Below are 16,563 nucleotides of genomic sequence, written 5' to 3' on the forward strand. Positions count from 1 at the left end.
GACAGGGGAATCATTTGGGTTTTTCACCCAAATGTGCTCAGGAAGGATGAGAGGCAGAAAACCGCTTGCCCAAGGCTGTAAAAGCGAGTGGTCCGGGGGCAGAGCAGCACCAAGCGCTCGCCCTGCGGGGCAGCTCGGGCACCTTCAGCCCCCTGGCACGGCCCACGTGGCTGTAATTCATCCCCGGCAGCTGGCGAGCTCGCCGGCGAGGTTTCCTCCGCACGGTGTAACGTGTCCCCCAAGCTCACGTGGAGCAGCCCGAGGGCCTGGAGGTAAATCCCTCCCGTGTCCCAAAAACCACGGTGCCCTTTTGAGTGCAGCGGGAGGGACAGGGCTCAGGGCTGGAGGCCAAGGGCTGGGGCGACAGCTCAAGAAATGCCCCTTGTCCTCCATTTTTCTAAAAACGTGCTCAACCCTTCATGCTCTTTAGCACCACGGGGACAAGACCCAAAGGGAGGCGCTGGCGGGCGGCGCGTCCCCGTGGATGCGCACGAAGCCTCCGCTCGGGAGGGATTTCGAGCTGGTTTGACACCGTCGCTCGGGCAGAAGCTCGTCGGGCACTGACACCCCCCCCCCCTTGGGCTGGCTGCTGCCTTGTTTTCCTGGGCCGTGCCCCTCCGCTGACCTAAAGGCCAGAGGAAGAAAGTGTTTACCTCATGCCTGAGATATCACTCGGGAGTCAACGTTGTCACCTCCCCTGTGGCCGCATTCCCAACCCAGCTGGCACCTCGCCTGCGGTGTGGTATTTTTTTTAGGGAACCGCCAAGCCCTCCAGTCACTCCTGTTCTTGCGAGGGGGACGCTGGGGACGGGGACACGTGGCCCATTCCCCTCCCAACCCTCACCGGGCCAGGGGAGGGAACGGGGCCGTGTTCGCAGGGCAGAGGGTCGGGGCTGCCGAGGCCGGGGGTGCCGGCAGGCAGGCGGCTCGGAGCACCGCAGGCAGAGTGGATTTTACCGCCCTGGGCAAGTCAGGTCAGGATTTCCCCTGTGAGAAAAGTGCCGAGGTGGGGGGAAAACCAAAGGGGTGCTGCTTCTGTTCCTCACATCCTGAATTCTGAGCGTGGTTTGAGAAGCGGCTCCGAGCTGGAGCCTCCGAGGTCTGGCTCGTTCCACAGCGGCAGCGTTCTCCGGTGATATCCAACTCCTCCGCAAAGCAGCGACCTTTACGGGTGCCCCCAGCCCCGCCACCTTCCAGGAACCATTTCTACGGTGCCCCGTACTGGAGGCTTGGGGGGGGGGGGGGGGGCGGGGGGGGAGAAGGAGTCCTGGTCCACCTGCTAAGGACAGGCGCGGGGGGGCCTGGCAGCGGGACACTTGTACACTTTGTACCAGACAACAAGAAAACAGGGGAATTTTATTGAAAACACCAGCACTGCAGAGCAGGACAGAAATAACGCGGCTCCGTTCGCATCAAAGTCCGTTATCCAAAAGGTACCCCTCGTAAAAATGTACAAAAATAACTTAGAATATCAAAGTTCCGTATTTCTAGTAAAACAGCGGTATTTTACAAGATCCTTGGGTATTTACACAAGCACCTTGGGCACGCACGGTCCTTTAGAAACAGCAAATTGTGCTTCCCAGCAACTACTTCTGAAAGGCCCGAGGGAAGGGAGCTCACCTCCCCTCCCACCCCCAGCACGTGCCGGCAGGGAGGCAACAGCTCTCTGCTTGCTGGCGGGACGGCCAAGTTCTCTCCCGCCTTGGGGTGAAGGAAAAATGAGCTGTCTCCAACGGGGACGCTTTGTGTTTACTAAAGACAAATAAAAAAAAAAAAGGGGGTTAATCAGAGAAATTTCACATGAATAAATCCAAGAACGAAATATCTGGAGACCAGAAAACAGCTTGTTTGTCAACCGCGGCTCATCAGGGACCTGCCCTGGCGAGACCCACAGGCTCTCAGCTCCTCTTGGTTGACCACCAGGCTATAAGTCCTGCTAGTGGGATTATTAATGAGGCAAATGAACAATCAGAGCCTGAAAGCCACGGCTTCCATCGCCTCTTCCCCGGGCGACGCGGCGTTGGCGAAGGCGTCAGGCCACGGCTCGGGAGGCGGCCGGCCCCTCACCACCGCTATTCCTGCTGGGACAGCCGGGCGGAGAAGATCCTGGCAATCCTCCTGGTTTCCTCTTCCGAGAGCTCGGCCGTCGGCCTGGGACGGTTTGGCCTTCGGTAGGGGATGCCGCCGGGCGCTGCTGCGCTCCTGCTCTGCGGAGAGAGGGAGGAAGGGGTCAGAGCCCCGCCGGGACGGCGCCCAACGGCTCGGGCAGCGCGTGAGACGTCGAATACACCAACCCCCCCCCCCCCCCCCCGAGGCGCTTGCTGCTGCTCGCTGGTTCACCTCGGAGGGTTTTTTACTCTCGTTTCGCACACTGAGAGGCAACCATCCGGGAAAAAAAAAAAAAAAAAAAGACCTGGTTGTTCCAACTGTTTGGAAAAAAAAACCAAACCCAAATAAATCCATAATGGTGAAATATTTCCCTGCCCCACCCAGTCCTCGGTGCTGCAGGGCCGCTCCCCCTCAGCGCTCCACAAAGCAAGACCTGACGCCCAACATTTGGAAGGTCCCAACCGCTCTGAGCTCAAACCCTGGATTTGTGAACGTCTGTCCTGAGCCAGGGTCTTCTTGGGAGCCAAAGGACTGACACCAGTGTGAGCGCCAGGCTCTGACCCTCTGAATTTGGGGTTTCAATTATCAGTTTAATTTTTTTACATTTTTCAGAACCCTAAAACCCAAACCACCTCGCAAGGCTCCTACACCACCAACCCAAGCCTGCTGATGAATTCGCAGCCTCAGTGGCCTGTGGGGACCCCTAAGGAACAGACCACGGGATGAAAAACCCACCATTTTAGGCATTTTAACACCATCCTTGGCTGGAGCACCTCCTCCCCGCCGTCAGGCTTTCTCCCGGTACCACTCAAGGCGGATAATTCCGGCGTACAAAGGAACTTGGGTTTCTCCCCAACTCGTTTAGGGCCAAGTCGTGCCCGTGAAGCACGGGGAGATCCGGCTCCAGAGGGTGAAGCAAGCGGCGCGGTGGCCTGCGGGGCCGGGAGGGTCTCCCCGGCGAGCGGCGGCGATTTGGAAAGCCGATCCGGCCTTTGGGCGACGTCGCCGGGCTGCCTGCCCGTCCCAGCCGGGCACGGCCGCAGGGGAAAGGTCTCCTAAGGTGAGCGGTTCCCTCCCGAGAGAAACGGCGCCAGGACCCTGTTCCTGTGCTTTGACGGGCGCTGCTTGGGGAGGGAAAGGGCTTTTTCAGGGATAAGCGGGTTTGGAGGTTTCTACGCACAGGCAGGACCAAGAGAGGCTGCGACCACAAGCCCGAGACCTTCCGAAGGTTGACCTTCGGACACGCTGACCCACCCGCCCCCGCGCAGCCCCATGGGGGAGGCAGCTGGATCCACGCTCCCCAAGACGACGGGTTCGGCCGCCGGTTGGTTAACGAAGAGGATGAGGAGGGTGGGAACCGCTCGCGCCGTTTCGCATCCAACAGTGGAGAAAAAAAGGCGTATGACACGCTCACCGTCAGCTCCCGCACCCCAAACACCACCTCCCCGTTCCATACGGCTGATAAATCACGCCAGGAGTGCCGCAGGAGACTGCAGAGCGTACCCAGGGCAACAGCCGAGGGCAGTACTACCCTAAACCACCGCCCATTTTTAATCACACGGTGAAAAGACCATTTATGAGAATCCTTGCTTGGTTTTTTATCCTTAACGCTGCTCTAGGATGGTTTTTCCCAACCCAAAAGGTGAGAAGCTGAGATTGAACGCAGTCCTGCCAACACGAGCAGCTCAAAAACCAGCAGAGAGAGAAGCTCGCTGCCCAAACCGCCTCCCTTCGACGGCGTATTCTGCTCACGGTTGTCCAGAAAAAGACGGGGTCAGCAGCTCATCCCGCCCTGGTTTCTGCGCCAGCTCTCGCTGAATAAGCAGCTGAAACATCTGTCCTGGCTGGAGCCGGGCAGCAAACAGCTCACGCCGGCGCCGGGCTGGTCCCCGCGCTCTGGTCAGCGTTCGCAGCAGCTCAGAGGGAAAAACGTTCGAAGCAAAAGCTCAGGGGGGGGCTGGTAAAAGGTGTCTGGGTTCAGCGCAGCTCAACCACCAGTTTGACGTATTTACCAAGAATTGGTAGGGACCACCCGGCCCAGGAAGGGCTGGAATTGCGAACCAACCCAACCCTCCAAGGGAATTCCGGCTCTGAAATCCACCACACGGGGCAAAGCGCAGCTGGACAACCCCGCGCTGCTCCTCTGGCTCCAGACCCTCTCTTTTTTCCTTCCAGCGATGCTGTTTGTCCTCTGAGGAGCGCCCTGTTCCACCCCGGAGGAGGCTACGCCACCGACAGCCCTCAGAGACGCTGTTTCCACGCAGCTCCCGTGGGAGCCAACGGCAGCGCCACGACCGGCGCAGGTTTGCGCCGCAGCAACGCGCCTGTCAAACTCCGCAAATTCCGCTCCATCCAACTCCCCAAATCGCCCAATTAACCCCATTTAATCGGTCAGGACACTGCACCTCCTACCCCTCACAGCCCCCCTCTCTCACGCTGCACATGTCTCCGTGCTGGAGAGGCAGCGCAGGGCGGCTTTCACCGACCCAACGGGACATTCCTGACGAATTTCGGGAGGAGGAGCTGCGATTCCGGCACCTCAGAAGCGAAGGTAACGTATCCCGTGGGAGAGGAGGAAGGCAACGAGAACGGAACGGCCTCGGAGAACCCCAGATCCACCAGAGGCAGCAGCGCAGCTGAGCATTTCTGCAGAAACGACTTTGGGTTTGGATCGCTCTAACCCAGTGACCCAAACCAGCCGTGAAATAGTTTTCCCAGTGACCCAAACCTGCGCCGGTCGTGGCGCTGCCGTTGGCTCCCACGGGAGCTGTGTGGAAACAGCGTCTCTGAGGGCTGTCGGTGGCGTAGCCTCCTCCGGGGTGGAACAGGGCGCTCCTCAGAGGACAAACAGCATCGCTGGAAGGAAAAAAGAGAGGGTCTGGAGCCAGAGGAGCAGCGCGGGGTTGTCCAGCTGCGCTTTGCCCCGTGTGGTGGATTTCAGAGCCGAAATTCCCTTGGGGGATTGGTCGTAAGAATCTTTCCAATTGATTCTAAACGGAGAAATTAAGTGAGATTTTTCTCCTTTCTTCTCAGGGTTGACGATCCAGGGGCGACACAGGACACTTCTCCCGCCTCGGGTGATGCCGGGGGCGCGTCACAAACCGAGCTGGTCCCTCCCCAGGTCTGGCCGGCCAGAAAAGCGGCTGCAGAAGGGGCTGCCCACGTCGCCACCCGGCGCCGTAACGCCCCGCGCCGAAGGAGCGGAACACGACAGAAGAGCAGGTGCCTGCTGCTGTCGGGCGACCCCGAGGCGGCGGGTGGCTGTTTGGCCGCTCCCGCCCGTCGGGGCAACGTCCCACCCCGCGCGCCGTTCCGGGGACTGGGCTACTCCTCCCGTGGTTTTCACCCCGCCGTGCCCCTGTGCAGCGAGGCAGAGGTGTTCGGACGCACGGATCTATCCCAAGGACCTTCCTTGGTGCTTGGGGACACGGTTTCGTGGTGGGCGTGGGGGTGATTCGGAGAAAACTCAGTAACAGCTCCGTGTTATCCAGCAGGGATTCTTCTTTGCGGCGCCGGGCAGCACGGGGGTAGCTCCTTCCACCCCTGGATTCTTACCTTACATTTACAGCTTTCGTGTTTATTCACGACATTTCCGAGAAAAGGTTGGGTTATTCTAATTATTTCCAGGAATTCATTAACATAAGTTCCTCCCATAGTCCTGCCTCGGTCCGCCCAAGTTACGCCTCCGTCGGTGGCCCTTGGGGATGAAGATCTGAGTCTTCCTCGTGGTTAAACTCTTGAGCTTGTCCTGTGGCGCACGCCCTGCGCCATCCTGGGGCTTTTCCAATTCACAGAACCAGCTCCTGCGACCATCCCTCCTGATCTCTCCTGCTCAGGCCTTTGTGCTCCTTCAGCCCCACAGTCGGATGGGAGGATTCCACCTGGTGGCCTTCATCTGGCCAACTTTGCTTCCTCCTCATCTCTAAAGACTAATTAGTCAGTCAGCCACGGACCCAGGCATAAGGGTCAGTACAAACTGGCCTTCCTCCCCATCTCTAAAGGCTGGTTCACCAGTCTTTATCACAGTAGCGTCAGGATAAGGGTTGGACCTGATGGTCTTAAAGGTCCTTTCCAACCCAAACGATTCAACGGTTCTAAAAATGAACGTCCCGTGGTCGGGAAGGTTCAGCAGCTCTTCTCGCCGCTATCACACACGCACGGGGGTGGGTCAGAACGAGAGCCGTGTGAAAGCGCGGGCAACGCTCGCGCAGACGATCTCTGTGGTTCATGAAATTCCATTTGTAGCTTCAGCTTTGGGACGCAGCTACAGGGAAGAGCTCCACATCCATACTCACCCCTGCACAAAGCTATTTCTCCTCGAAACACGCAAATTCCTCCCACATCTAACGTTCAGCAAGACGTTCCAGCCTCAACGCTGCGTTCTTACGACGCTCCAAACGGGCAGTTTCAGTCAACCTGGTCTGGTGGGAGGTGTCCCTGTGCCCATGGCACGGCGGGGTTGGACCTGGATGGTCTTTGAGGTCCCTTCAACCCAAACCCTTCTGTGGTTCTAGGACTCCTCGAGTCAAGAGTCTCGACCTCGGGCGCAGCCGAAACGCCGCGTCCACGCCCCTGAACCAAGCTCTGCCAGCTCCGACGACGACCCGAGCGCACGCCGCGCCCCTCCCGGGTTTCTCCCTCTCGGCCAACGCGGCCCCCGAGCGTCCGACGCTCGGCCACGAAGCTCAGGCGTTGCCTCGGAGCGATGCACGAGGGAAGAGGACGGATGCGCAGACCACCACGCGCCGCTCCGCCTTTCCCAGAAACGGCGGCGACGCGGCGGGACACTCCAACCAGCCGAGGATTATCCAGCTGCTGCGTGCCAGGGGTGGGAGCAGAGCAAACAGATTTATTGGCATTTTATGAGCCTCGGGGGTGGTGGTGGTGGGGGATTTCAAGGTCAAGGAATTCTGGTAAGGGAGGCGGAGAACGTTTCAGCCCCGAGGCTCGGCGAGTTTCGTTGGCGCGCAGCGGAGGAGGAGTGAAACCAGATCTGTGTCAGCGGGCTGCGAGCCGCGCCTGGCGTGACCTTGCACCTACTTCTGGCCAGGACAAGGTTCGCGTCGCATCGCAGACCGCGGCCAGCGACCCCGACAGGGACGCGAAGAACACGGGCACCTCTTCTTCCTTCTCGGAGCGTGCGAAGGAGAGGGAACGCCAGCGCTGCTGCTCAGCAGGTCGGGGGGGACAGATTTAGGGAGTAAAAGCCTTGGCTTTGCTCTCTGGGTAGGGAAAAAGAGCAGCTTTATGGCTGTGGCCGAAATGGGAGCCGATGAAGAAGAAACACGACAAGCAAGAAAGGATGCTCGGGCCTCTGCTATCCCTCTGCCTTTTCAGAACAGACAACAGCTTAGTATTCAAACCTGCCTAAGGCTGTGCTGTAAGAGTGTTACTTCTAGTTTGCACTGAAGGTAGATCTATGTCTATTAATATTAATTATTCTGAGTAAAACTGGTTTCCCTGTAAGTTTCTTCTCCTTTTGGAGCATTCACAGAGGTGATCTGATACATAAAACCAAGCGATTTCAATGAAAAGTTTATGAACTCTCCGATTTTTTAAATACATCCTCCTGCCCCCCCCAAAACCCCAGCTGGCTTACCAGTAGACTGGGGCCAACTCTGACAGGCTGCAAGCCTTCAGATGGGTTTCCCAGCCAGCATCATACTGGAATCAAGTTTTTAACTCTAGCCTAGGATTGCCCCAAACCCTGGCTGGAACCGACGTTGAGGCGCCCGCCGTGCGAAACCACACACCTACAGGGATTCAAGGCCAGGCTGGATGGGGCTGGGAGCAACCTGGTGTAGTGGAAGGTGTCCCTGCCCATGGTGGGGGGGTTGGAGTAGATAAGCTTTAAAGCCCCTTCCAACCCAAACCCTTCTGTGATTAAACTTTTGCCCTGGAAAGTCAGCCATAGGACATTATTTTATATACTTATGGAACACCTGAATGCAGTGAAGGCAAAGAGGGAGGAGAACAGAGGCCAGGGGCAACGGCCAGCAATAAGATTTGGAGAGTAAATCTGTGCCACCTACACAACGGCTCTGACTCAATCAAAAAGCAGTCGTAGCTTTACAGTAAACACAGCAACAGTGTTGGATGCTGTTAAGTTTAGCCACGAACTTGGATAATTTTTCCCTAAGTTGTGTCAGGAACTGCCTGGAAAAGGACTGAGAGGAGGGAAGCGCGAAGCTGCTCGCAGAGCGGCCTGCTGGATCGGACAGGAGGTGGAACACGAGCGCTGGGAAGGATCTCAAGAACTGGAAGCCCGAGTCTGATGTAACGGAGGGGAAAAAAAAAAAAGGTCCAAAAAGTCCAAAAATTTTAGATTTCACGAGGTTCTGCAAACGTTGGGTGCCTGGCAGGCGATGGCAGCGCCCAGGCCGAGGGCTGAGCTGCGGCAGCACCTCCTCAGACCCCCACGGCCTCGCAGCAGGAGCCGAGAAAACCCTTTGGTCTCAAAACGCCGCCAGCTCTTTCGACACGACTGCCCGCTTCGCCTCCGAGCCGCTTCTCCATCCTTTTTGCGTAGGAAGACCGGGAAAGCAGGGAACTGGACAAGACAGCAGGAACCCTGGGGGGGGGGGGGGCAGGAGAGAGGTTTGCCAGCGGCCACGTGAGCGAGAGGGGACTGCTGACCTCCAGCGACCCGCTCAGGTTTCAGCCTTGCCGTCACGCTCCGAGCCGTGCACAAACCCCAGATTTAGAAACTGATGTTCTGAAGGCGAATCGAGACCGAAGCGAGGAGAAAGCAGCTTTCCTGAGCTCTCTTTCATCAGCACCAGCGAAAAAACTTCTTGTTCCTCACACAGGGTGTCTGCTGCTGGGGGACAACCGAGTCCTGTCTCAACAGACCCCTCCAACGGCTACAGCGAAGGAGGAGCCGCAGCTAATCCTGGAATTCAGCTGGTTTGAAGCCAGCTATATCCAAATAGCACCTTGCTCATATTCTCCCTAATTATTAATCGCTTTCAGGAGTGTTTCCAGCACTGCAGGGAGAGGGATCTCAAGCAAAGCTGGTGTCAGTATTAACCCCTAGGTGTGAGTGACGATCTGCAGATGCACGGAAAGACACGGCGCCTCCGCAGTGCGGGGGCACGACAGCGAGACAGAGGGGAAGGGGGGAGAGGGGAAGTGGGGATTGGCGAACGGACAGAGGTGAACAGGGAGAATTTGAAGGAGATTCCGAACGCATCCCAGATTCTGCTTCTGATTTCATCCAAAATATTCAGACACAGCCTGAAAGGTACGCTCAACTGAGGCACACCGCAGTCTAGGTGTCGGATGTATCTCAGGATCCTTGAAGCATACCGTGCCCAAGACTCCTCCCACAGAGGTCTCTCATCACGAGCAAGTTTGAAGGGCTTTAGGAAAAGAGAATATTATGTAAATCGGAAAAAAAAAAAATCATTTTTACAACACAAACCAGCAAAAAGTCAGGTATTTTACCTGAGCTGTAAGCATGTTTATTAATTTTAAGTAGTTTCCATTACTTCAGAGCTACTAGACCCTGCCTCCTTCTGTTCTGTTTAACCAAGCAGGCTGTTTCCAACCACATAAATGTTCCCGAGCGTTTGTTTCATAGGGCACAAGGCGGGGGAACCCACCCGTTATCTTTTCTGGGAGCGGCAAACAAACGGCCTGGCTGCTGCAGTGCCCAGATCCGCAACGTCCATAGCAAAGCTGTGGCTGGAAAAGGACCATAGGGAGACCTCAAAACACCTGAGCCCCAAACCTCTTGCAGTCAAGAAATGTTTCTGCACGTAAAAGCACCTGTAAAACACCGCGAGCAACCGACGGCTTTCCCGCGAAACACCGCGAGCAACCGACGGCTTTCCCGCGAAACACCGCGAGCAACCGACGGCTTTCCCGCGAAACACCGCGAGCAACCGACGGCTTTCCCGCGAAACACCGCGAGCAACCGACGGCTTTCCCGCGAAACACCGCGAGCAACCGACGGCTTTCCCGCGAAACACCGCGAGCAACCGACGGCTTTCCCGTGAAACACCACGAGCAACCAACAGCTTTCCCGTGAAACACCACGAGCAACCAACGGCTTTCCCATGAAACACCACGAGCAACCAACGGCTTTCCCGTGAAACACCGCGAGCAACCAACGGCTTTCCCGTGAAACACCACGAGCAACCGATGGCTTTCCCGTGAAACACCGAAAGCAACCGACGGCTTTCCCGTGAAACACCACGAGCAACCGACGGCTTTCCCGTGAAACACCGAAAGCAAACAGCTTTCCCGTGAAACACCACGAGCAACCAACGGCTTTCCCATGAAACACCGAAAGCAAACAGCTTTCCCGTGAAACACCACGAGCAACCAACGGCTTTCCCGTGAAACACCACGAGCAACCAACGGCTTTCCCGCACGAGGAACGATCACTCCAACTATTCCAATGTTGCCTCCGCCGAAGAACAGTCACTTCACACCGCTCTTGCTGCAACTCCCTCACTTCCCCCTGATCCAAAAGACATAAATTCAAGTCACAATCACAAGTTACAGCCTGTGTCCTTGAAATCGGGCGCCTCACCCCACACTAAAGCACAACAGAGCGGAGCGAGCGCCTGCCCCTTCCTCTGACCCCAGGGCAGAAGAGCCACATTTACGACGGTACGTAGAGAAACTGGTTAACGTAAACGCCTAAATATCGCCGACGGTGCTGCCACGAACGCTGAAAACGACTCCCACGGAGAAAAGAGGCAGCAGAAAGATTCTCCTTGCCTTGATTTGGAAGCCACCACCCCTAGACCTGGGCGCTGACAGGCGAAGAAAGGGAGAAGCCCCGTTGTCCTCGCTTTAACGAGCCGACTCCGTTAAGCTGGGACAAGGGCCGAAAGGGCGCCCCGTACTTACTTGCAGAGCTGTGGAAGGATGAGACGAAATGCTGAGCAGTCTCATGGAGGCTTCCATCTGCTCGGGTGGAAGGAAGAAGTTGGGCACGACGACAGGAGCAGATCTGAGGAGAAGCGTTAAGGAACAACCTTCGGCAGCGCGGAGTCGCACAGAGCCCCCCGGGAGGGGCGGCTGTGGAATCAGCCCCACTGTAACAGCTGTTAATGGATCCCAGATGGTGAATCTCCTTCAGTTGAATCCGTTGGGAACGCTTGGCTCTCTTCACCTGGCCTCCCAGAGCACGGGACACCAACCTGCTTTACAGTGATGCCTCACGGATTTGTGGAACGCTTCATCCTGCAAAAATCCCGGCGCAACCTAGCGAAACTGCACGTGAGATTTGGAACCCGTGCAAGGAACGTGGGAAAGTGTTTTAAAAGCAAAATGAACTGTTTCTTTTAATACAGAAGAAACACAAGAGCTGTAACAGATGGGGAAAAACAACATGGGGGAAAAAAAATGCAAGACGACACGTTGAACCTACCCAAAATGAAATAACTCGGACGGATCACAGAATATATTGGGTACAAATGGTAAGGAAGTCATCACTACATTGTGCGAAACACAACATTATTGGGTCTTCAACAGCTTCCCAGGTCACCAATTCCAGACTCAAGAGCTCTACACGGGGAATTTCTCTTTCCTGAGGCCAGTGAGATTCTAGCCAAGAAACAGGACACGCTCCTTGAACGCAACGTGTGTTTAAAGAAGGGAGAAAAGAAGGATACAAAACCATTTTTGGTTTGACAGGCTTTTCTGACTCTTCCAGGGGGTCTCCACCACTGTCATCAGAGAAGTTTTCACTGTTTCCTTCTGAGCCTGGTTGGGCTGACACACTCTTAACACCGGTCTCACCAGAACCACTTTCTTCCTCGTCTTGACGACCTTCATTTACCACCTCACTGCTCTCCTCCTTCTCTCTTTCTGTGGCTTTTGGATTTGCCAAACCAACACCTGGTGGAAATTCCAGCAGTTCTTTGGAGGCTGCGTGGAACTGCTCTACAGGTTTGGCGTGAAATGCTCTATCCCAACCACAAGTTCCATTTTCTCTAGGGCCATCGGCTGTTTGACGCTCTTCTGACGAACGGGCAGGCTGAAACAGCTCCTTCTCAGTTGCTCCTGTGCCACTACTCGAGCTCTTAAAGCCTCCCGTCGCTGCCCAAGGCCTGCTCTGCTCTGTGCAGAGGCTAACACAGGGGCTAAGGGTGGTGAGCACGCTTTGGCTGTCACCTCGTACTACGCTGGACAAGGTGCTGCTCCGCCTGCTGGTTCCTCTTCGCCACCAGTCCATGTCCACCGAGCGCTGATCTTCAGGCCCCAAATCTATGGGAACCTGCTGGTCAGCCCCCTGCTCCCCTTCAGACAGCACGCTGGACCAGGGACTCGTTTTGTCCGTTATTGTTGTTATTTCGTTAAGGGTTCGTGGTTCTATAACGTCTTCCTCATATTCTTCCTCGCTGTGCGTCTGGACGGCAAAGGCACCTTCGTTTTCGTGGATACGGCCCGCTGGCAAAGGACGCTCGTCTCCAGGGACAGCTTGGTCTAGAAATTCGTGCAACATGTGTCTCCCGAACACAGATCTCCCCGAAGAGCAGGGCTGCAGCGTGTCACTGCAAACACTGGCTGAGTCCAACTCAAGTTGGCCTGGACAGGCGGCAGGTCCGGCTTCTCCGTCCTCCTGGCTGGGCACAGGCGGAGCACCCAGCTTTCTGCTGCCGTCTGGATGCACACGAGAAGATTCTTCACTATTTTTAGTTACAGCCTGTAAGTCTGATCGACAGAGAACAGCATCAGTGAATGCACGGGGCAACAATTCACCTCTTAGCTGATTTATCTGGGCTTTTTGCAGAAAATCACATATGCCAGAAGGGTGAGGAGTTAAACACGCTCAGCTTTGTCAAACCCTCTGCTGAGGTGATCACATTCTGCTCTCTTTGCCATTGAGAAGGCCAGGAGAAGGCCAGAAATGCGAAGGGAAGAGAAGGCCAGAAACACTGAAGGAAGAAGGAAATGTTCAGGATGAAATTACTGGGACATAACTAGAAATACCTACATGAATGCAAAGGAAAAAAAAAAAAAGGACAGTGAAAATGCTCTGACATACAGAGGCAAAAATACCTATTGCTTGGAGTGGCTAAAAATCAGTTTGGACAGCTCAGACCACATGGGAAGGAGAGAGGAATAATCTAGATCGGAAGGATGGATAATCTAACCACCTTTTCCTCTCATGGCTTCCCCACTTTTCTTGTAGGGGCCCAGAAGATGCAGTTGCTACTGATAATTCTCCAGCTTTCAGTTCAATTGATCGACTCAAATTCCATGACAGACAAGTGTTCATTAAATATTTGTAAAACAGAAACTCGCTCAGTTGTGGTGGTAAAATTGTAAAGTCTGAAAACAAACAGGCTCTGAAAAAAGGTGACTGGATGAGAAGCCTAAACATCAGCAAGATCTACGCAATCCTGGAAATCTCTGGGGATTTTACGAATTCTTTAAAAAGCCACAACCACCTATTTTTGGTTCTTAGTTAGCAGATCCTACTCATTTCTCACATCCTTTGAGAAATTAGTTCACCAGGATTAGGTTAAATGGCAAAGTGCTGCTACTCCAAGGCAAGGGAGCGGTGGAGGCCATTTGGGAAAGGAGAGTTCGGGGCAGCCTGTAGAGGAAAGCATGTAAAGAAGCAGTAAAAACAATTCATAAAGATGAGAGGGGGAACAAAAAGAGCAAAATCTCGGAGAAGAAAAAAGAAACCAAATGAGAAGATCGAGGTGGTGAGACAAGAATGGCAAGGGGGCTGTGAGAAATGCCAGGCAGAGGGAAAAAACACCCAGCTGAAAACAAGGGGTGCAGAGATACGGTTTCCTTCCCTGTTGTGCCATCCTCTGTCCTTATCAAGGATGTCAGTCTGCGTCCAACAGCAGCAGTGACAGGGAAAATGAATTGCACTGATGCCTCTAGAAGAGGAAATGCATTGTATGTGATAAAGAGAAAAGCTGCTGCTCACCAAGAGCTTTGTCCTGCCTATCCAACAATAGCTTTATTTCAGCTACGCATCGTCGGGCATAAAATTCACCCGAAAACAGAGACATGCCGATTGCTATTAGCAAAGCACCAAGGACTCCGCTCAGTACCATCGTGTGGATTGTTCTGCTGCAAGACCTCCCTTCCTCTAGGGAACAGACACGGAAATTCAAGTAGAATTTAGGCTGATCTCCCTTCTGAACGTTTCAGTTCAACCTTAGATTATTGACAGGAGCTTCAAAGTCCCTCTGAAGCATCCTCCCAACAAACACACACTGACCACCAACACCAGGAACTGGTCCTGATCACCTAAGAAATGTGAAGATACTTTAAAGGCAGCTTCTGACAAAAAATTCCAAGCCAAGTGACAACTCACCATTGATCAAGCTGCTGACCTGCGACACCAACTGACTGGATTTTTCCAAAAGGTGGCATCCGTTGGGATCCGCTTCCCTGTTCACCAAGCCCCGCTGATCACTCTCCTGCTCCTCTTGACTTCGTTTGGGTGTGTTACCGTAACTGAAGTCAGGAAAAGACCTGGTCAGCTTCTGACTGAAGTATCTTTGAACCTCATCCAGCTCGCTCAGGTTTTTTCTGTAAGTCGTGGTAAGAAATTTGGTGAGAGGAAAAAAAAAAAGCCCGTGGCAGACTGGTTCTGTTTGTATCATTCCAGACAGCAGCACGTAAATATATGCAAATACAAGACTAAGATTTAGTATCGAGAAGCAGATCAGTAGGTAAGTGTTGAGTTTGCTCCATCTAAGCAAAAGGACCACACTTCCTCAAGGACAAACGCTGAATTTAGGCTGGAAGTTAAAGAGCTAGTTTTAAACTTACTTAATCAAAGGAGTTGGATTTGAGATGACCTTCTAATAGAAGTCGTACAGGCAAGGATATTAATTATATTTATGATGAGCTTGATAAAAATCTAAGGATTTCTACCTGCTTAAGACCTAAGGATTTCATGATATATTGCTTGTGGTAGCAGGGGAAGGGATGCAATGACTCAGAACGTCTCTTTCAGTCCTACATTCCTACAGATCACCGAATCACAGAGAATGTCAGGAGTTGGAAGGGACCTCTGGAGATCACCCAGTCCAACCCCCTGCCAGAGCAGGACCACCCAGAGCAGGTCACCCAGGAATGCGTCCAGGCGGGTTTGAATGTCTCCAGAGAAGGAGACCCCACCACCTCTCTGGGCAGCCTGTGCCAGGGCTCTGCCACCCTCCCAGGGAAACAGTTTTTCCTCATGTCCATGTGGAACCTCCCGTGCTCCAGCTGGCACCCGCTGCCCCTTGTCCTGTCACCGGCCATCACCGAGAAGAGCCCGGCTCCATCCTCCTGACACTCGCCCGTTACGTGTTGATAACCAGTGGTGAGGTCACCCCTCAGCCTCCTCTTCTCCAAGCTGAACAGACCCAGCTCCCTCAGCCTTTCAGCACAAGGGAGATGTTCCACCCCCTTCATCCCCTTTGGGGCTCTGCACTGGACTCTTCCCAGCAGTTCCCCGTCCTTCTTGAACTGGGGGGCCCAGAACTGGACACACTATTCCAGATGGGGTCTCACCGGGGCAGGGGAGAGGGGAAGGAGAACCTCTCTGGACCTACTGACCACCCCCTCCCAATACACCCCAGGATGCCATTGGCCTTCTTGGCCACCAGGGCACGTTGCTGGCTCATGGGCACCCTGCTGCCCACCAGGAGCCCCAGGTCCCTCTCCCCTACGCTGCTCTCCAACAGCTCAGTCCCAGCCTAGACTGGGACATGGGGCGGTTCTTGCCCAGATGCCAGACTCCACACTTGCCCTTGTTGCCGTTCATCAAACGTCTCCCCCTCCAGCTCTCCAGCCTGTCCAGCTCTCGCTGGGTGGCAGCACAGCCCCCTGAGGTGGCAGCCACTCCTCCCAGTTTTACGCCATCAGCAAACCTGCTGACAGGGCACTCTGTTCCCTCGTGCAGGTCATGGATGAATATATTGAACAGTACTGGTCCCAGTGCCGACCCCTGAGGGACTCCACTAGATACAGGCCTCCAACTGGACTCTGTCCCATTGACCACAACTCTCTGACTTCCTTCCTTCAGCCAATTCACAACCCACCTCACTACCCGATCATCACCATCATTATTTTTAAATATAAGATATTATTATAATTATAAAAATATTCTTCTGAAATTTATACCTGATTTAAACCTAGAATGTAGCCAAGAGAAAAGAGCTTCTAGTAAGGGGAAAGGCATCCTGTTGGGAAAGGACCTCCTGCTCCACGCACCACGGAAATGCTCGCAGGCTTGTTCTCGTACCCGTGAAAAGCAGCTCCGAGGACTATCGGCCCCAGAGCGTGTGTTGTGTCACGGCCGTACAAAGACGGACAAAGCAAAGCATTCTGCCCGGGTCTGGAAACGCTGCTGCTGCTGCTGCTTCCCCTCAGAAACCCACAGCATTGCCACAGCCCCTCAGTCCTGACGTGGAGCTCCCTGCCTAGTCCCTGCTTGTCCCATCTCATCTCATCCTGCTGTAAACTACGCCGTCT

At 54.6% G+C, this 16,563-nt stretch overlaps 2 protein-coding genes across 2 annotated transcripts in view; both read right to left on the reverse strand.

Moving 5' to 3' along the window:
• Window positions 1-181, reverse strand: part of LOC104349681 (putative mitochondrial transporter UCP3) — a 1,539-nt gene extending 1,358 nt beyond the window's left edge. Inside the window, exon 1 of the mRNA XM_086481503.1 lies at window positions 127-181. Coding sequence (XP_086337629.1) covers window positions 127-181 — 55 coding nt within the window. The remainder of the gene's footprint in view (window positions 1-126) is intronic.
• A 1,854-nt stretch (window positions 182-2,035) lies between these two features.
• Window positions 2,036-16,563, reverse strand: part of C2CD3 (C2 domain containing 3 centriole elongation regulator) — a 55,597-nt gene continuing 41,069 nt past the window's right edge. The window contains exons 30-33 of the mRNA XM_086481516.1: window positions 14,411-14,628; window positions 11,739-12,780; window positions 10,972-11,074; window positions 2,036-2,207 (exon numbers count right to left, since the gene is read on the reverse strand). Of these exons, the coding sequence (XP_086337642.1) occupies window positions 2,073-2,207; window positions 10,972-11,074; window positions 11,739-12,780; window positions 14,411-14,628 (1,498 nt within the window). The 3' untranslated portion in view covers window positions 2,036-2,072. The remainder of the gene's footprint in view (window positions 2,208-10,971; window positions 11,075-11,738; window positions 12,781-14,410; window positions 14,629-16,563) is intronic.

Source organism: Leptosomus discolor, chromosome 1, assembly GCF_034619465.1.
Source record: "Leptosomus discolor isolate bLepDis1 chromosome 1, bLepDis1.hap2, whole genome shotgun sequence".
Taxonomy (NCBI): Eukaryota; Metazoa; Chordata; class Aves; order Leptosomiformes; family Leptosomidae; genus Leptosomus; species Leptosomus discolor.